Below are 20,745 nucleotides of genomic sequence, written 5' to 3'. Positions count from 1 at the left end.
ATTCGCGGATGTTTCGTAGCTTTGCCGTTACAACAGGGGGTAGTCGGCAAGCATTGTTTACATCATATTCGGGTTGCACGGTGATGTGTCCGTTTAGCATCTTTGGGATGTGTTGTAAGTCCGATTGAGTGTAAAGTGCTTAATTGCCGCCACATTTTGAGGCCATATTGACAGTGGGTGTGTACGGCATACTTCCTGGTTGTGCGCATGCATTCGCGCCTGCCCCCACCTTTGTTTTTATTGCACTTTGCAATTGATTTGTGTGTTGTTGATCATTGTGCAGTCAAATTGCATTGTTTTACATTGGCACTGATATGCTGTTAACCCTAACCCCTAAACCTTAGCGCAGGCATGTCCAAAGTTCGGCCCGGGGGCCAAATGCGGCCCATGGTCAAATTTCATCCGGCCCCCAGCCTCTGTCATAAAATCAATAACATCTGGCCCGCACACAGACTTAATAAATTGGTCAGCAGTACTGCAACCAGCATATGAAGTAGCTTACAGACGAAATGCTGCTCCTCATTTACCCACTAAAAGGCAGCAGCGCTTTAACCCTTTATTGCCAAATGTATCACATTTGATACACCTAAAATTTCACGATTTTCAGACTAATTTAGAATTTTGACATTTCTTTTTGGGAAAAAAAAAATGATGGATGAAAGTCAACACATGCATCTGCAGGTTCCATAAGAAAAAAACATGATTTAGCATGGGTTATACGTAGATTTTAGAGCGCTTATTACACATATTCATTTTGACTTTTCTTTTCACAAAAAAAGGTTTCATTAGGACCTTATTTTTCAAATTTTGGGATTCTCTGATAACTGCTTCATGTTGCAGGTATTTAAGGGCTAAGCAACATTACTCCGTGTGACCCGCTGTTTCCAATTTTCTAAAATGGTGACAATCAACAAAAAAAAGTTGACTGTGATGGCTGACGCTTCAAGGATAGGTGGAAATTGGACTATTTCTTCACTAAAATACGCAACAACTGTGTCTTGCCTCATTTGCAAAGAGACAGTCGCTGTTTTTAAAGATTTCAATGTGAGGCGATATTACCAAACAAGACACGCTGCCATGTACGACAAGATTACAGGGAAGATACGCAGCCAGAAATTGAAGCAACTTGAAGCTAGTTTAATTTCACAGCAGTAGTATTTCGCAAGAGCCCGAGAGTCGAAAGAGAACGCCGCAAAGGCTAGATTGTTGAAATTATTCATTGAAAAAAATAATAAAGCAAATGTGGCACACTGAATGGCTTGCTAAATTTTGCTTAAATATATTGTTCTACATAAAGGACGTCAGCCAAGGTCGGCCCCCCACATTTTTACCACGCCAAATCTGGCCCCCTTTGCAAAAAGTTTGGACACCCCTGCCCTAGCGAGTCAATGGTAGTTGAAATCAACTCCATTGACTAATTAAACCCCCGCTAACTTGAAGATTAAACCTCATGTGAAAAATTCTGATCTTCCCATTTAAATTCAATTATTGAAAAGTCATTTACATGCAATGACATTTTTCTGTTGTCATTGTTATAGTCAAGCAGCACAATGGGAGAAAAATTGGTAAAACGTAACTGATATATTATTTTTAAATTAACTTAGTTACTTTGATAATAAAGTAATCAGTAAAGTAATTATATTACTTTTTGGAAGCGTAATCAGTAATTAAATTACTTTTTCATGTAATCTGTGACAACACTGCTTACAAGTGATGACAACAATAGCCAAAATGCACCTCGGAATTAGCCAACTGAAAACGAAAGTCATGGAAGTATGAAAGCAATCTAGAAGGCAAGTTGTAAAAGACAATGAAGAAGCTGAAAAAGGTCAAGCAATTTACACTCACCTGGCAAGACCTGTTACTGTTTGTCTTCTACAAACACTTTCAATTGCACCATTTTCAAGTTTAATTTGCACTCGCAGTGCTCGCTCACATTTTTCATGATGAAAAACATCAGTGCTACCTGAAGTGCTAAACCCTCGTTGAAATATGACCAACCCACAAATTTTACACCTGAGACTCATTTCTGCAAGTATAGAATGTAGGCTGTCAAGGTCTATTCTCTAATGTAATATCATTAACGCAAATTTAAAGGCTTTCAACACTAGCACACCTGCAGAGCGTGGGGTTCGTTAAGCATTAGTAATTTACAGTTGTAGATATTACCCATCCTTAGAGTGCTGGAGTAAAATAATCTTCAGGTCAGATGAAAGTTCAGCAAGAAGATTTAGGTGGTTGGGGTTGATGGTCAGTTGGGAAAAGGCCTGCAAAAATTTATATCGTCGTAAAAGTGGTATGATACGCAACATCGAATTTATAAATTATTTCAATTTGTCTCTAATAATCTTGTAGCAGGAAAATAACTTTCATATTACTTGTACTGATGACCCCTGAAAAACACAAACTTCAATATGTAGTGGATAAAAAAATTCTTTACACCCCTGTTCAAATGCCATTTTATTTTTGGAACAAAAAAAAATGAGACCAAGATAAAAAAAAAAAAAGAATTGATTATTTTTCACTTAATTACAACCTTAACTTGTACAACAAAAAAATAAGGAAATCTTTTTGAGAGAAAGTAAAAATAATCAACTACGAACATCTACATGTACGGGCAGTGTCGTGCATGAACGATCATTCATGAACACGTTCATATTTTGGGCGAACGTGAACTGAACGCATCGCATTTTTGTCTCATGAACGTTACTGTGAATGTGCACTGTAACTTGTGCAAATCTTACTAGATATCATATAAAAGAGCAGGGATTTCCCCCCATTCCCAAATTCTCATCCTGTTGGCTGTGTGAACCCAGGGTCATCATGGGACATGTAGTCCATATACCACATTCATAAGTTCAGAATTACAGCCTTTCCGACAAAACTGCAGATAAAGCCATAAGCTAAAAACATAATGAAAAAAATCTAAACTTAATAGAGGACAACCATCCAACCTGGCAACTCAAGCTGCCTGAGGCTGTCACGGCTATGTTGTTTAGCAAATATGGCAGGTTTTGCTCCCGATGCTTTTATGGCAGCGAATAGCCAGTCTTTTACATTCAGTTGGACTTCATTTAGCATCTTTGGATAATATTTAAACAAGTTGCAACATACTTCTGCAACATGAATACAGCGTAAATAAATGCTTTTTTCCTTTTTTTTAATTTTCTTTTTTAAAACCTGTCCTGTTCAGCTGTTTGACACGGAGAATAGAAGTCTAAGTGCCCGGTCTAAACAGTTTTAATGTTTCACATTGAGAGTATGACATACTCCCATTGTGATCATTCAACATACCTCGTTAATTATGACAGCATCTTTGGATAATATTTAAACAAGTTGCAACATACTTCTGCAAAATGAATACAGCATATATAAATGCTTAAAGGCACGGGGACGATGCAGTGAGAGAGAACTTTCCTTCGTGTGCGTCCATGACCAAACATAAGTACATAATTCCTTTATTTATATAAAGTAGGGCTGTCAAACGATTAAAATTTTTAATCGAGTTAATTACAGCTTAAAAATTAATTAATCGCAATTAATCGCAATTCAAACCATCTATAAAATATGCCATATTTTTCTGTACATTATTGTTGGAATGGAAGGATAAGACACAAGATGGATATATATATTCAACATGTGGTACATAAGGACTGTATTTGTTTATTATAACAATAAATCAACAAGATGGCATTAACATTATTAACATTCTGTTAAAGCGATCCATGGATAGAAAGACTTGTAGTTCTTAAAAGAGAAATGTTTGTACAAGTAATAGAAATTTTATATTAAAACCCCTCTTAATGTTTTCGTTTTAATAAAATTTGTAAAATTTTCAATCAAAAAATAAACTAAATATTAATAAACCATTGTTGATGTCAATAATTACTTACACAATGCTCATGGGTGCTGAAGCCTATAAATCAGTCACACCCGAGCGCCAGCAGAGGGCAGCAAAACTCCACAAAACACAATTAACAAGTGGGGATTTCACTGTACTGTCATTCAAATCTGTCTAAGCGGGGCATGTGCGTTAATTGCGTCAAATATTTTAACGTGATTAATTTAAAAAATTAATTACCGCCCGTTAACGCGATAATTTTGACAGCCCTAATATAAAGTCTTTGGTCTTTACTTTGAAATCGCTGCATTCGCGGCCGTTGTAATGTTACTTGCATCTGCAGAACCGCAAAGTTGCAATTTCTGATGGGGTACAAAATCTGATGAACTGTGACACAGTACGAACATTTAAGTGAGTTTTACAAACAGATCAGTACCGACGCAGATTTGATATTAAATCTGAAGAAGTGGATAAAATAATTGCTGTCTGTAACCTAATATCTGTCAATAACAGTTTGCAGCAATTTGTGGGGAGAAGACAGAACTACAAAAGTTCATTTTTTTGAACCATGAATTTTAGTTCAAAATTTTGAATGATCAACTACGAACTGAACAGTTCATTTTAAAATTTGCGAACTGCAATTTGAAGTAGTTCATGTATAAAATGAACTTTTCCAACACTGTGTACGGGTGAGAACACCCTCTGATATCTGGTGATGTGAATGTTCAGAATTAACTAGAAACATCCCCTCTAATGTTAAATGAAGTCAGCACACAACTGCCTAAATGCCTCTGATTAACCCCAAAGATTCTCAGCGTATGCTATCAAACAAGAATAAAAAGTCATGAAAATCCTTCAAGGATATGTGAATTATATTTGGGTTCATCAGAGGTACTTGAAATGGCAGCAGGTGTGCACTGAGTCCCATTCAGCACAAGTTCTATGTGTGGACTGTGTATGATTCTATGCTAAAAATATTTGAGGTAATATATATGTGTAGCTCTGCCTCCCTAAGCAATTTTGGGAACCGTTTGGAGTAGAGGGCATAACGTTCTTAATATCAAGTCCAACCTCAAGGGAACTTAGCAACTTTGTATGACAGAATCCATTAATCATGAGTTGCGGGGATGGGGAGTTGGTGACCTGGTACCTTGGAAATGTTGTTCAGGGAGTGTCTTACTCCTTCCAACATTTTAGTGGGCCTACCCTCTTGAGATACAAGGAGTTTCCTGTATAGGCTGAGAAGAGCTGAGAGTTGAGACACACTGGTGTCGTCACAGGCCAGACTTAAAACATCAGCCATGACATCAACAATGCAAGCACTCTATGGAGAAAATCAAGATGAATGGATTGCTGGTAAATTTGCAAATGATATAAACTATAAACAAACAATGAATTTTACAGAGTCTATTGTATCAGTACATGATTTGAGACACAGAATCTTACCTGAAACAAGGCGAGATACTGACATGCCAATTCATGGTGTGAATTGCCAAGACACTCCAGCATATTGAGAGAGGCATCACTCAGGATGGAGGCTGACAAATTGTGCTGAAGACACAAGCTAACAGTTTCAGACAGCACATTGCTGGCTTGGGCCAAAAGCAGCTCAACCTTGCGCTTTTTTTGCTGCGTGGCAAAGAGATAAAATGGTTACACTTTGCAACATGTTATTGCTGCAATCAATACAAATATGTGCATGAAATAATCTTGCAATAATAATGCGAGTAAAAAAAAATCATAAATCACTATAATGTGTTGTTTAAAAATAAATACAAATTTAGCATTACAGATTCATTTTATTACAGCAGATATAAATCAAAATAACAGCAAAAATTACAATTAAAAAAATTATCGACATTTAGATATTCAAAATTCCGTGATCTAAACCCTCCCAAAATATGTTTGACTTGACAGATTTAGTGAAGAAAGAGAAGTTGATGTTCAACAGGAGGAATCACAAGGTATTCGTAGATGGAAAAGAATTACATACTATGGTAACCCTAAAGGAGCGAACCGGAAGGAAAGAGGGCTTATACTGAATTTTATAATATTCCCATGGCATTGAATCGATCGAAACAGTAGCCTCAGGCTAGAACTGTCCTATCAAGCCTACGTGCATCATGAACTGATGAACCCTGCACAGATGGGGGAGGAAACTCCTTCTAACACATCCAGAACAGTCAAGTTGCAATCGATTCAATTTCCTGAGAATTAAATGGCCTTGATACATAACTGTATTCACAGGTAAAAGTTAAGATCAGTAGCCTACATATGAAATAGCCAATTTTTCCCCAAACATGAAGCAGTTGCCTTAGCTCTCATTTTTATAATGAAAACTATGGGGGATGGTCTTCCACATTATTGACGTAAAAACATTTGGCTTATGAGTTGAGATTTTAAATTAGAGGAATCAGGAGAGTAAGGTTACATATCAGGATGTGTGTACCTGCGGCTCAGTGCTTTTCGCAGAAGTCATCCTGGACTCTTTACTGCTTAAAACACTTTCCCTCTCTTTCACAGAATTCTCCTCTTCGGTAATTTTGGCAGTGGGATCAGATGTACCTTGCAGCTGTGGAGAATAATTGCAAGATCACAGAAGCATTGTGTTTATCACTTGCTTTACTTTCAGTTATGTTTTTATGCGGGAAATTTAAACAATATACAGTAGGGGTGTAACGGTACACAAAAATCTCGGTTCGGTACGTACCTTGGTTTTGAGGTCTCGGTTCGGTTCATTTTCGGTACAGTAAGAAAACCAAAATGCAAAATACAAATGTGCTAATTGTTAATTACACACCTTTGTGCTTTCAACAATAGGAACATTAACCTATACAAAGCTAGAATTCTGCTCAAAAAGTAGCGGGTATTTAAAGATAATCCAACAACAATTTGCCTTTCAGACCCCACGTATTGGTCAGCCTTCTTTCTAAAAGAAAGAAGAAAAAAGAAGTCCTGTGCTAAAGAGAAAAGCAATCCCAATGACAAAGATTTTAAGATGTATTTTACAAATGAAATGCCTCAATGAATCTTTTTTTTTTCTTATGAACGGTTTTCAAAAGCTTTATTGGTGGATTTTCTCAAGTTAAAGCGCCACACAGAAATCAATAAATTTAATTGTGTAAGCTGGATCTGTGTATTATTCTTATTATTTAATTGCAGATGTTTTAGCTCATTTCAATGTATTTTATTTAAATGGGCTATTATTTATTTTATTATGTGTTTTTTTTTTTTTTACAAATGTGATGTAGTATTCATTTATATTGTATATTTTATGTTGTTTAACTTTAGTTCCTATGTGAATATTAGTTCCTACTTGTTTTGTTGTGGTAGGAGGGTTTTGTATTGAACACAGGGCCTTGTTGATTATTATCATAGTAGAGAAGACAGCAGTAAATCAACAAAGACAGGTCAACTGTGCCCCGATCTACCACTCAAGAGATCTGATGGACTCAAAAAGTGGGTTATGATTGCATATTAGTTTGAAAATCGACCAGATCCACCGTGTGTTTACACGAGTGACTCCCGGTCTGCCCGATCCTAGCTATCGGTAGTAGTATTGACGCAGGAGGGTCGCTTCTCGCGTCAAATAATAAACTCTGCCGTTCTTTTCGCGTGCGTTGTGTTGAGCCGCTTCTGGGACGTGTCTTACACGCAGCCGCACTGCGATTGGTGTGCATTGGCCGATTGACTTTAACGGCCGGGTTTCACTGCGTTCTCGCGGCGGCCACGTTGTCACGCTGTTGACGTTTTTGGGTTATACTGTCCTACCGTGTTGGTCCTCATTATAGTAGCGAAGACGGAGTAAATATAATCTACACAAAGAAACTGTAACCCGATCGACTCACAGCCTCCAAAAGTAAGTTTCGGTACGCCTTCGTTTCGAACAGAGCACCACGTACCGAAACGGTTCAATATAAATACACGTACCGTTACACCCTTAATATACAGTAAAGCAATTGCTTTATTTTTTTTTCCAAAGTTAAATTTCAATTAAGTGTTTTGTACCTTTAGATCATTTTTCCAGAGAGAAGACATATAAACAGGATCCTCCTGCACAGCCAGCAGTCTTAGGGTCTTTCCCATCAAACATAGGCAATGTGCTCTCATCTCCAAGTCATCCAGAGAACAAGTGTTCACTGCAGCTAGCTGGCCCAACGCCATCTGGCCCAACGTGCTGCCGACATTCATCCACTCCTGTTCAAGACAGAAGAATATTAAGTTGGATGTACTTGTTCATAGGACTTGTTTTAAAGTAAACTATTGAATGGCAGTCAGATAAAATGGGGGAAAAAAGTGTTTGACCTGCTATACGCTTCCTCCCAACCATTAATGCAGCTCCTATTAACCACTATGAAGATAGAAGGCCAGACAGTTGGAGGGGGAGGTAGCAAAACCTTAATTAGTGAGAATGATTGCCATACTTAGACTGTAATGTGCTTGGACAAAACTAAACTACATCACCCCTCTGCAATTATACTATTCATTAAGTTGATTGGGGTACTGCTTAAAGTCTACACTTGTTTTCACTCACATCCTTAAATGCCTCTCTAAAGCTTCATCTTCTCTATCTTGAAGCCATTAATACCGAATGAGCAACTTACCATTTAAATGCGCTGACTGTTAATATTGCTTTTGAGAATGCATTATTTATGCCAGTAGCCAAGCCATTGTGATTTGAAAAGTTTTTCATTAAACGCGTCATCATTGACCATTCCTAGCACATATAACAGGGCAAGTGGCCGTTTTTGTTCATTTAAAATTTTTAGCCTCATTAAGATCTGCCGTCCAGAATGGCCATGAATGTTCATCCTTCCGTTCATTCGCCCTTCTCAGTCCAAATGGATTGGACGCCTAGCACCGTCCATGGCAGCCAATGAGTTCAATGAGTGCCCTATAAAGGGTCAAGTAAGCCTGGTTTGTTAAAAATTGAGTGGAAGGAACTGCAAATGTCAGTCGCTCAGCATCAAATGTACAGTAAATTTGCAGATTAATTTTCCCTATTAAATTGCCTTTTGAAAGTCGCATCACTATGGAAAGGCTAAAGGATCTGGTCATAATGCCTACAATAAGAGCTTATCTGAAAAATAGTCGAGGTAATGACACGGTTTGGGTTTGGATGGCTTCTTCCGGGACAGGCTCATTAATCTTTATTGTTGTGAACACATAAAGGCAGCTCCAAAATGAACTCAAGACTTTACAGAAACATTTTGGCTGCCAATTTCACAAAACTGATTGGGAGATCCTTCATCATTCGTCAAGATAATGACCCAAAACACACACTGCCAAAATAACAAAGAAGTTCATTGGGGCAAGAAGTGGAAGGCTTTAGACTGGCCAAGTCAATCTCCAGAATTCAGCCGTATAACATGCATTTCATCTGCCAAGGAAGAGACTGGAGGGCATAACACCCCAAAACAAAAGACTAACTGAAAGAGGCTGTAAAGAAATATTCGAAACGCATCACAAAATGTAAACTGTAGAAAATGATTTTTTTACAACAAGTCTTACTTTAACCAATTTCAATACTGTCACTCATCTATCTGAAATTATTTGCATTTGATTTGGATGGAAATTCCGGATATCCTGTTAGATGCCTAATTTTATAGCTCCCGTGAAATGGAAGTCGACAACAATAAATGACTGGGACAAAGAAAAGAGTTGTTAACAAGCCTTTACTAAGTATAAAAAAAGAATAAGATAAAATAAGTAATAGGGCTTCAGAAAAGAGTCGTTAACAAGCCTTTACTAAGTATAAAAAAAGAATACAATAAAATAAGTAATAAGGCTTCATAAAAATAAGGCGGTCGCATCAGATTTAAGATACTGTAGGTGTTTCTGCTGACTGTGCCCAAAACAACACCTGTTCAAGTTCTAGAAGGAAGCCTCTTCTGAAGACAGTACACAAGAAAGCCTGCAAACAGTTTGCTGAAGATATATCAAAAAAGCACATGGATTACTGGAACCATGTCCTATGGTCTGATGAGACGGGCGGGCTTTCTTGTGTACAGTCTTCAGAAGAGGCTTCCTCCTGGGGTGACAGCCATGCAGACTAATTTGATGTAGAGTGCGGCGTATGGTCTGAGCACTAACAGGCTGACCCCCCCACCTCTTCAATCTCTGCAGCAATGCTGACAGCACTCCTGTAATGAGTCACATGACATTTTGGAGGGAAAATGACAAGCAGTACTCAATTTGGACATTTAGGGATGTAGGTGGTTTCTAAGGGGTGTACTCACTTTTGTCACCAGGGGTTTAGATCTTAATGGCTATTTTTTGAGTTATTTTGAAGGGAAAATAAATTAACTATTATATAAGCTGCACACAGACTGCTTTTCATTGTGTCAAAGTGTCATTTTGTCAGTGTTGTGCCATAAAAATACTTAAATGTCTGTAGAAATGCGAGGGGTGTACTCACTTTTGTGATACACTGTACTTCTAAGAGTAGTTTTACTCTTCTATACTTTTTACTTGAGTCAATTTGTGAAGAAAAAAATGTTACTCTTACTCAGCTACTTTGGGCTACACAAGAGTCGTTACATTTTTCCTCGTTATTCTACATGTTAGATTTAGTTTTTTTGCCAGCGATGCCAAGAGTAGGTTTACCAGTTTCACCAATGAGACGTTACAACAAAAATCATGACTTCATTATACCAATCAGACCCAGGCTTGTCGTTCTATCTTCACACCGGCCTGTTCAATCATGTGGTGTCTTTAAAGCACTGTTAAAAATGAAGTATTTGACAGTGTGCTACCCTCAACATGACTCTAAAGCGCAAATTTTAACCTGTCTTCCAGTTCTTATTTGGCACCGATTGACCACGGAAAACCGGCGATATGATCCTTTTAATTTCATTATAGTAATTATGAAGAAACTATTCACTATCAAACTAGAAACTATCTTCTCCACCAGAGGGCACTCATGCTCTATGAATGAATAATGCTGCATTTATGTAATTTTTTTTTTTCTCATCGGAATTCAATTTTGTTGTTGTTGTAAATTTAGTTGGCTTAATGTGGTTATGTAATGAGTTATTGCACAGTATCATCAACGCAACAGTTCATATAGATAACTTTGTGCTCAGAAAAAAAATATTGTTTTAAAAAAAAATGTAAGCAGTTACTCACAATGTTACAGATTACTTAGACTTACTTTTTTGGACGACTGCTTTTACTTTTACTTGAGTAATTTTATTTTGAAGTCACGCTACTCTTACTTGAGTAAAATTTTTGGCTCCTCTCCCCATCTCTGGTTACAACTTACAACCTTGAAAAGTGATGCTACTTTGTCTAGCGCGTTTTCTCAATTCATTTATTATGTGAGGCTTTGTGAGGGCACATGCAGAAGAAACATCTCTCTGCCACATTTCCAGCTACACGCCAGTCGGGCTTCGTGACCTCGTACTTGGGCATAACAACTTCTCTTTGCCAGATATTACGCATATATCACTGCTACCTCCTCAAGTAATGCTAGGATTATGAGCAAAATTTGGTCGCTAATTGCATGATAACTGTGGTTGGTAAATACGTCTTATAATCCAAACCGGGTTACGCGCAACTCTTTGGTAGCCAGGCACCTTCACATGAGCCCTGACAGGAGCTGCCTACATTGAAGTTCATAGGGTCCTTGGCAGAATCGTGTTTTTTTTTGTTTTTTTAAGCAAACTTATAGATTTAATACATAAGCTACCTGTTCAATTGAGTTGGTTTCAGGTATGCTTCGCATGAAATCCTCAATTGCTATCTCAGCAATAGTCTTGTCCTTGGTCAGGGCTCGGTTGACTATTTCTTCACAGTGCTCCTCCAGTATTGCCAAGCAAACATCTGCCAGGGAGAGGCGCAGGCGTAATAATGTCCACTTGGGAGACAATATCACTCCAGAACTCTAGCAAAAACAGAAAAACACCAGCAAGTTCATACAAGGTGATCAAATCATAGATTTGACAGACATAGGTATTTGTGTGTGACATGAGTGTGTGTGTGTGGTGGGCATGTATTGTACAAAAATAATCAAGTTAATAAATGTGCCTCATCTAAAAATAGTTTTATTACACAAGTCTGATACAGCATTGACTTCAATCAGTACTGAAAAGGATGAATGCTACGATTGACTGGGGCAACAGCACCATCTGCTGAGCATATACTGTTAACATCCTCAACCTGTTGAACAGCTTACACACAGATGAGAAATGATCAAAAATTCCTATTGTACTTGATTTTTACCAAGTTTTAGGGTTGGTCATTCTGTCTTTTTTTTTTTGTTTTTGAATCCATTAACATTTCTATAAATCCAAAATAAAGCCAATGTTCTACCTGAGCTATTCTTAACTCTCACCCTTATGTAGGTTGTGTAATTGAAGTCACAGTAATAAAAGCGCTACATTTTAGAGTATTGCAAAAGCTGTGATGTATGATGGAAACATTCGAGTCTTTATATAAATATTCTCTCAATTCTCTCATAAAAAATACAAGGGAGCTCATTATTTGACTCAGTGCTTCATTCAGCAGTTTATTATCTGGGTCTTTGAAAAAGAAGTGTTAGATTGTGTTTTTAATGGGATTTCTTCGTTTATTAAATACTACCTCTTCATTGCCATCTCATTTCAACAGAAACTAATTCCTCTAGTAATATAGTTTCAATAAATTCAGTGACCAATATTCGCAAGTAATAATACAAATATAAAAGGTCCAAATGGTTCAAAAGATTAAAGTACAATACTTTTGGATGAAGTGTTTACTGTTTACTTACTGCCTCTTCAGGTTGGAGCAGGTTTTCAGCATTCAAAACCACACGTTCCTGCTCTGAGATTGATAACTGCATATGGGAAAGTGCATCTAGCAGAAATCGCTGCTTCTCCTTTTTGTCTGTAGCCGCGTAGGCCAGAAACCTTTTAAAGTGTTAGAGGGATGTTTGCAAAATGCTAGCACAAAACCAATAAAATCTTAAAAGAGTGGGTTATTACGCATTTTTCAAGGTTTAAGTGTCAACACCAGGGGTGAAAGTGGCTACAATTCTTGCTGTAACTCCCTGACATAAAGGTCGCCACAAAGCCAGGGGGGAGAAAAAAAAAAAGTGTAATATGTATGTATGTCAAAATTGTCTTTTTTCCAATGATTTGCAAAATAACCGTTAAAAACAGCAGTTATGCCAACTTACATCTCCAGATTTTTATTTTACCTCATTTTCTTATTCAGCTACATTAACCCTACTTAATAATACAAATTTTATTACCTTAGTAATAGTCTGATAAAAAAAAGTCAAACTATTACTACAAGAATAAATGTCAAATTCTACGAGAATAAAAGTTGTACCATTAAGTAGAGCTTCAAGTAGCACGTTGCCGCCTCCGTTAAAATCAACAATATTGAAAGCATCCGTTTTAGAATCGGTTTTACAAATAAGAAAATTATTCATATTTTCTATCTATATATGCTGTATCTTCATTGATTTTGCTTGCAATGAAAAAACACGAAAGAGAATGGAAAAAAAAAACCAAATCATCATTTTACAAAAAAAAACTCTGATCTGAGCCGGACAAAAGTATTGGCACCCTTTTAAAAAATCATGTGATGCTTCTCTAATTTGTGTAATTAACAGCATCTGTTGCTTACCTGTGGTACATAACATGTGGTGGCAATAACTATATCAAAGTTGCAGCCAGTTAAAATGGATTAAAGTTGACTCAACCTCTGTCATGTGTCCTTGTGTGTACCAAATTGAGCATGGAGAAAAGAAAGAAGACCAATGAACTGTCTGAGGACTTGAGAAGCAAAATTGTGAGGAAGCACGGGCAATGTCAAGGCTACAAGTCCATCTCCAAAGACCTGAGTGTTCCTGTGTCTACCGTGCGAACTGTCATCAATAAGTGTAAAACCCATGGCTAATCTCCCTAGATGTGGACGGAAAAGAAAAATTGACAAGAGATTTCAATGAAAGATTGTGCGGATGGCGGATAAAGAACTTCGACTAACATCCAAACAAGTTCAAGCTGTCTTGCTGTCCTAGTGTAAAGGGTACACGCAGGTCTGTTGTTTTATGGCGCAGTTGCTACCTGCCAAATGGAAGTGTCGTGGCACGGGTTCACATCCCAGCCTAGTCAGAGGTGGGAGCAGAACGTGGGGCGGTGCTGACACACCGGTTACAATGGTGCCGTGACCAGCGAAGGTTTCGGGGGTTGAGTGTAATGGGTACACGCAGGTCCGTTGAAGAGCGTGGAAACCTCCCTGCCGATTCCTTCATGTGGGGACGCTGGCGGCTGTGCCGTTGGCTCGAGCTTTATGGCGCAGTGGTTAGCGTCCCTACCTGCCGAGTGGAAGTGTCGTGGCGCGCGGGTTAACGTCCCACCTAGTCAGAGGTGGGTGTGGAACGTGGTGCGGCGCTGTCTGAATGACAAGGGACTCCATGGTAGGATTCCCAGGAAGACTCCACTTCTGACTCAGAGACATAAAAAAGCCAGGCTGGAGTTTGCCAAAACTTACCTGAGAAAGCCAAAAATGTTTTGGAAGAATGTTCTCTGGTCAGATGAGACAAAAGTATAGCTTTTTGGGAAAAGGCATCAACATAGAGTTTACAGGATAAAAAAAACGAGGCCTTCAAACAAAAGAACACGTTCCCCACAGTCAAACATTGCGGAGGTTCCCTGATGTTTTGGGGTTGCCTTGCTGCCTCTGGCACTGGACTGCTTGACCGTCTACCAACAAATTTTGCAGCATAATGTAGGGCCCAGTGTGGGAAGGCTGGGTCTCCCTCAGAGGTCATGGGTCTTCCAGCAGGACAATGGCCCAAAACACACTTCAAAAAGCACTAGAAAATGGTTTCAGAGAAAGCACTGGAGACTTCTAAAGAGGCCAGCAATGAGTTCAGACCTAAATCCCATGGAACACCTGTGGAGAGATCTAAAATGGCAGTTTGGAGAACGCACCTTTCAAATCTCAGAGACCTGGAGCAGTTGGCCTGAGAAGAATGGTCTGAAATTCCAACAGAGAATTGTAAGAAACTCATTGATGGATACCGGAAGTGGTTGTTCGCAGTTATTTTGTCTAAAGGTTGATATACCAAGTATTAGGCTGAGGGTGCCAAGACTTTTGTCCGGCCCATTTTTGGAGTTTTGTGTAAAAATGATAATGATTTTTTTTTTCATTATCTTTAGTTTTTTTTCATTGCAAGCAAAATAAATCAATATATTACGACCAAAACATTTGTAATTGCAATCATTTTCTGTGAGAAATTGAGCATTATCTGACAGATATGAAGGGGTGCCAATACTTTTGGCCAGCAGTGTATGTAAAGTGTGTAGCGGCTTACATTATACCTACGTAATTAGGGCTATCAAACGATTAAAATTTTTAATCGAGTTAATCACAGCTTAAAAATTAATTAGTCGTAATTAATCCCAATTCAAACCATCTATAAAATATGCCATATTTTTCTGTAAATTATTGTTGGAATGGAAAGAAGACACAAAGAAGACGGATATACTGTATATTCAACATACTGTACATAAGTACTGTATTTGTTTATTATAACAACAAATCCACAAGATTGCATTAACATTATTGACATTCTTTCTGTTAAAGGGATCCACAGATAGAAAGACTTGTAGTTCTTAAAAGATAAATTTGAGTACAAGTTACAGTAATTTTATATTAAAACCCCTCTTAATGTTTTCGTTTTAATAAAATTTGTAAAATTTTCAATCAAAAAATAAACTAGTAGCTCGCCATTGTTGATGTTAATAATTACACAATGCTCATGGTGCATAAAATCAGTCGCGCTCAAGCGCCAGCAGAGTGAGACAAAAAACACAAGTAACAAGTCGACATGACACTGCTCTCATTTAATCTGTTTGAGCGGGGCATGTGCGTTAATTGCGTCAAATATTTTAACGTAATTAATTAAAAAAATTAATTACCGCCCGTTAACGCGATAATCTTTACAGCCCTAGTAATATATATTTTTTTTTTCCTCATAGCAGTAGTACGACTTTAATCACGTGGTCCTTTTGTTTCCTCCGGTTTATTTGGCCCTAATACTCTGTCATGGTACGTAAATCTGACGTTGGTAGATAATTTCTTCTTGGAGAGGATATGCATGTGTGGCAGCCTGTCAGTTTTTTTTTAACATGGGGTTTTGACAGTTGGAGTCATATTTTCGGGATCAAAGCACCATTCCGCTCTGTTCTACCTTTGAATCTTTTACTGGTACGGTCTTCCGGCCCGTTCCGGCCCACTTTCACCCCTGGTGAACACTAATTAACCTGAGTTCACCCTAGTAGCTGGTCATTAAGATTAATAACATTATATTGTCTACATTTGCCTCAGTGCCAATAGAGTACAATCAAAATATTGACTTTGCTCTAACTGACCTCAGGCCGTATGTGCATTCTTCATGGCTCTTTGCTGCATAGGCTCTGTAGTTGAGTTGAGTGAAAACGCTTGCACACTGCCCGAGGGTATCACAGGCAGCTTTCAACAACTGGAATTCCTTAGTAGAGAGTGTGACTCCTGGCTCACCGCCAGAAATGGCACAGATACACTCAATGGCACCTCTAGAACAGGGTACAATTTACATTATCAGATTGAAGATGTCGCAAACAAACCCACATGCTCCAGACACTGCCACCAATGCCACTGCCCCTGGCTTAAGTGATATTTAATAAGAGTTTGAAGTATTTTCCAATTATCTCTGAAATAATTTTGTTGGCTAAATGTGTACAATTACCTCATTTTTAATGATTCAATTAAAAATGTGATCTCTGAGACTCTGTTTAAGCGCTGCTTCAGAACCACTGTCAAAGCCTCACATCCCTGCTTGATAATCTGATCAATCTGTTAAAATAAATGTGTTAATGTCAAAAACTTTGGAAAAATAATAGTCTATTTACAGGTTTTCTTTACCTTGGTTTGTGCATCCTGGGGTCTCTGACCTACCACAGCAGCAACCTTTGTGAGTGTGAACTTGTACCAGAAGTGCTCGTCCCCAGTCATGGCTTGAGCTTTGTCCAAAAGATACAGGGCCTCTGCATGATTGTGTTCCTCACAAGCTAAAGTAGCCATACTGAGCAAGATTCTTGGCATCACAGTCTGATCATCGAACTCCTAATGAGATAAAATAAAGATGCACTACAAGATCTAAACTTTATTTATGTATATATTTTTTTAATTTATTTGGCTATTCCATCAACTCACCAATGCAACCAATTGAGCTTCTGCCAAGAGCTGCCTGGCTCCTTGATACAGTCCCATCTCTATGCAGGCATCTGCTTTATCAACCCAAATATCCAATCGAAATGAATTCCTCCTCTGTAAACGTGACTCCGTATTGGTTTTCTGTAAAGGGTGAAAAAAATTGAAATGTTGACAGCAAGGTAAACATGTGGCTTGTGTTACTGTGTACTGTAATGTTTGTAAGCCGCCACCATAGACTTCATAATGTATTGACGGGTCAGATCGGTCATTCACTGCGCCTCGCATTCAAGTAGGGGGCCACCCACATCAAGAGGAGCTATTCACAAACACACGCACGCAACGATTAAACCCCGAATTTCTGTTGAAAAAATACGAAAGCGGTACCGTATACAAATAGGAAGGATTGTCTTAGGAGTGATTTGTTCGAGGATTCAAAGTAATTATTATATTTTTCATACCATGCATGCATTTTGAAACGTTGTGAAAAAAATCAGTGGGAGAAATTAGCCGCTACTGCATTGCCATCATAGTTGGCAATATTTACGTAAAATAAATGCTAACTGCCCATTTTTTTTTTTTTTTTTTGCTTTTAAACAAGAATCAAGACTGTTTTACATCCATATCTATAGAGCGTTCGGGGATTTAAGCATTTATTCACAAGAATTTTCACTGGAAAAGCTCTGTTTACATCAGACGGCCGCTAGCTACATTCACTAACAGACTGTTAGGGTTACGTGAGCAAGAGGGGATCCCAGAGCAGACACACAGGGGTGAGAGGAGTAATCGTTTATTGGCGATCACGAGAATGTGGCTGGGGTGGATGACTTGGCTCGTGGTAGATGAGCTGGCGTAAGACGAGGAGGCTCGGAAGGAAGGCAGGCGTGGAATCCGACGAGGGGCGCGCAGAAAACAGGACCTGGGACGAGAGCAAGGAAGTCGTAAGCCAGTGAGCAAAGATATCATATAGGAATGCGAGATACAACTGACGTGGGAAACAGGCGAGTTGATCGGGCGACGAGGTGGAGGCGTCCACTGGCTTTTATGGATGGTTGATTGGCAATGCCAGCACCTGTGGCCGCTCCACCCGTCTGTCGTCCAACCTGCACTCAATAAAAACATGCGCACCTGCCGGAGGTGGGCAGGTCTCAGAAGGAATGGGAAGAGGACCTAACATAGACTAGCATTGTACTTCAACATATTTACAGAAAATAAATGCTAACTGTACGTTTTTTTGCTTTTAACCAAGAATCGAGACTGTTTTACATCCATTACTATAAAGAATTCAGGGATTTAAGCATTTATTCACAATAATTTTCAACGGAAAAGCTCTGTTTACATCAGGCGGCCGCTAGCTACTTTCACTACCAGACTGGCATTGTACTTCAACATATTTACGTAAAATAAACACTAATTGCACATTTGCTTTTGCCTTTAACCAAGAATCGGGACTGTTTCACGTCCATATCTATAAAGAATTCGGGGATTTAAGCATTTATTCACAGGAATTTTCAATGAAAAAAGCTCTTTGTCTGTAATTCCACTCAATCAATTTTGACAGCCTCGCCAACAATGCAGGCCCTTTATTTATCGGCCTCGCGCCCCGTGTCCTGTCAATACATTATGAAGTCTATGCCGCCACCCACTAAATTTGACACGAAAACGGCATTTGTTCCAAGCTTCATTGCTTCAAGAAGCTTAATTTGGCCATCACTGCTCCCATGTGGGAGACAGTCAACCTCAGCTGCCACCTGCTGTCAACACTGTTGTTGTCCATCGTGCCTCCTAGCATGCACTGCAGCACAACAGATGTAAATAACCATAAAATTAATGTTCTTTTCTAATTATTTCTTCAGTTACTGTCCCAGTTGTTTTATTAATTGCTAGTTACGGGATTTGGTAACACTTTATATGACAGTGGCACCATAAGACTCATTGGACAATCATAATTATAACATGACATTGTCATGAGCATTCATGAATGCTTAAAACTAGGGCTGTCAAACGATTAAAATTTTTAATCGAGTTTAATTATAGCTTAAAAATTAACTAATCGTAATTAATTGTAATTCAAAACATCTATAAAAGATGCCATATTTTTCTGTAAATTATCGTTGGAATGGAAGGATAAGACACAAGACGGATATATACATTCAACATACAGTACATAAGTACTGCATTTGTTTATTATAACAATAAATCAACAAGATGTTATTAACATTATTAACATTCTCTTAAAGCGATCCATGGATAGAAAGACTTGTAGTTCTTAAAAGATAAATGTTAGTACAAGTTATAGAAATTTTATATTTAAACCCCTCTTAATGTTTTCGTTTATAAAAATTTGTAAAATTTTCAATCAAAAAATAAACTAGTAGCTCGCCATTGTTGATGTCAATAATTACACCATGCTCACTCATGGTACTAACCCATAAAATCAGTTGTACCCAAACACCAAAAAACAAGTAACAAGCGGACATTACACTGTACTGTCATTTTAATCTATTTGAGCGGGGCATGTGCGTTAATTGCGTCAAATATTTTACCGTGATTAATTTAAAAAATTAATTACCGCCCGTTAACGCGATATTTTTGACAGCCCTACTTATAACACCTGTCATTTAGTGTCATTCGGCAAATGATCTCACTTTTGAATGGATGTAAAAGATCTGAGTTAGTGAGATCATTTGCCGGATGACACTTAATGACATCTGTCATAAGCATTCAGTAATGCCCATGATAGTGCCATGTCTTTTGACAGTCTTATGACGCCGCTGTCAAATAAAGTGTTACATATTAACCCAAATAAATCAACAAATAGGCCACACTGGACTATAAGCCTCAAGATTCAAAATGAAGGAAAAAGTAGCGGCTTATAGTCTGAAAATTACTGTAAATCACCACAATCTGTTGTTATGTTATGTAGGAAAATGAAGGAAAAAAATGGAACACAGTGTAAGTTCAAAGTTATCCTGTTTGTGAAACATCACCATTTTAGGTACCATTACAGCAGAAAACCTTTTGGGCTGACCTGATTGTGCGATTTGTAGAGGCGTCTTCTCTCCTGTAAAAGAGTGATTGCTCTGTGGCACCTATGGCGATGAATATAATATAATGTACTGTAGTTGAATAACGTTTTGAGTACAAAAAAATACACAGTGGCCATTACATACCTGATTTGCTCTTGTTCTTGCATTTTCATCAAGCTCAGGAGACTCTCATGATATGAGGAATGACTTTCCATGCCAAGCTGACAGCAGGTCCTTACTATTCTAATGAGGTGAGAAGGGCAGAAAGAGTTATACGACAGCCACATATTACATGATGTTGGGTGTTTTCTATTCATATTGTGGAAATTAAAAAAATAAACTGGTGTTATTAAAATTTCGTCCATAACTGCCGGCCAAAAGTATTGGCACCCCAGCAATTCTGTCAGATAATGCTCAATTTCTCTCAGAAAATGATTGCAACTACAAATGCTTTTGTAGTAATATCTTCATTTATTTTGCTTGCAATGAAAAAACACAAAAGAGAATTTGAAAAAAAAAAAAATCATTTTCATTTTACACAAAACTCCATAAATGGGCCGGACAAAAGTATTGGCCCCCTTTGAAAAATCATGTGATCCTTCTCTAATTTGTGTAATTAACAGCACCTGTTACTTACCTGTGGCACACAACAGGTGGTGGCAATCACTAAATCACACTTGCAGCCAGTTA

General features: G+C 38.1%; 1 protein-coding gene across 9 annotated transcripts in view; it reads right to left on the bottom strand.

Moving 5' to 3' along the window:
• Positions 1-20,745, bottom strand: part of LOC130922838 (cilia- and flagella-associated protein 46) — a 100,070-nt gene that overhangs the window by 19,790 nt on the left and 59,535 nt on the right. For 8 of the 9 annotated variants that reach the window (XM_057848001.1, XM_057848000.1, XM_057847997.1 and 5 more), the window contains 13 exons: positions 20,200-20,298; positions 20,058-20,118; positions 17,030-17,170; positions 16,739-16,939; positions 16,563-16,669; positions 16,207-16,389; positions 12,591-12,729; positions 11,532-11,726; positions 7,850-8,038; positions 6,291-6,413; positions 5,288-5,470; positions 4,992-5,165; positions 2,170-2,267 (listed from right to left, as the gene is read on the bottom strand). In XM_057848001.1, the coding sequence (XP_057703984.1) occupies positions 2,170-2,267; positions 4,992-5,165; positions 5,288-5,470; positions 6,291-6,413; positions 7,850-8,038; positions 11,532-11,726; positions 12,591-12,729; positions 16,207-16,389; positions 16,563-16,669; positions 16,739-16,939; positions 17,030-17,170; positions 20,058-20,118; positions 20,200-20,298 (1,893 nt within the window). The remainder of the gene's footprint in view (positions 1-2,169; positions 2,268-4,991; positions 5,166-5,287; positions 5,471-6,290; positions 6,414-7,849; positions 8,039-11,531; positions 11,727-12,590; positions 12,730-16,206; positions 16,390-16,562; positions 16,670-16,738; positions 16,940-17,029; positions 17,171-20,057; positions 20,119-20,199; positions 20,299-20,745) is intronic. The other variant, XR_009064584.1, reaches the window with a different exon arrangement.

The sequence above is a fragment of the Corythoichthys intestinalis genome, chromosome 10 (genome assembly GCF_030265065.1).
Source record: "Corythoichthys intestinalis isolate RoL2023-P3 chromosome 10, ASM3026506v1, whole genome shotgun sequence".
NCBI lineage: Eukaryota > Metazoa > Chordata > Actinopteri > Syngnathiformes > Syngnathidae > Corythoichthys > Corythoichthys intestinalis.
Note: the sequence above shows the minus strand (reverse complement) of the source record. Positions and strands in the feature narration are given on the sequence as shown.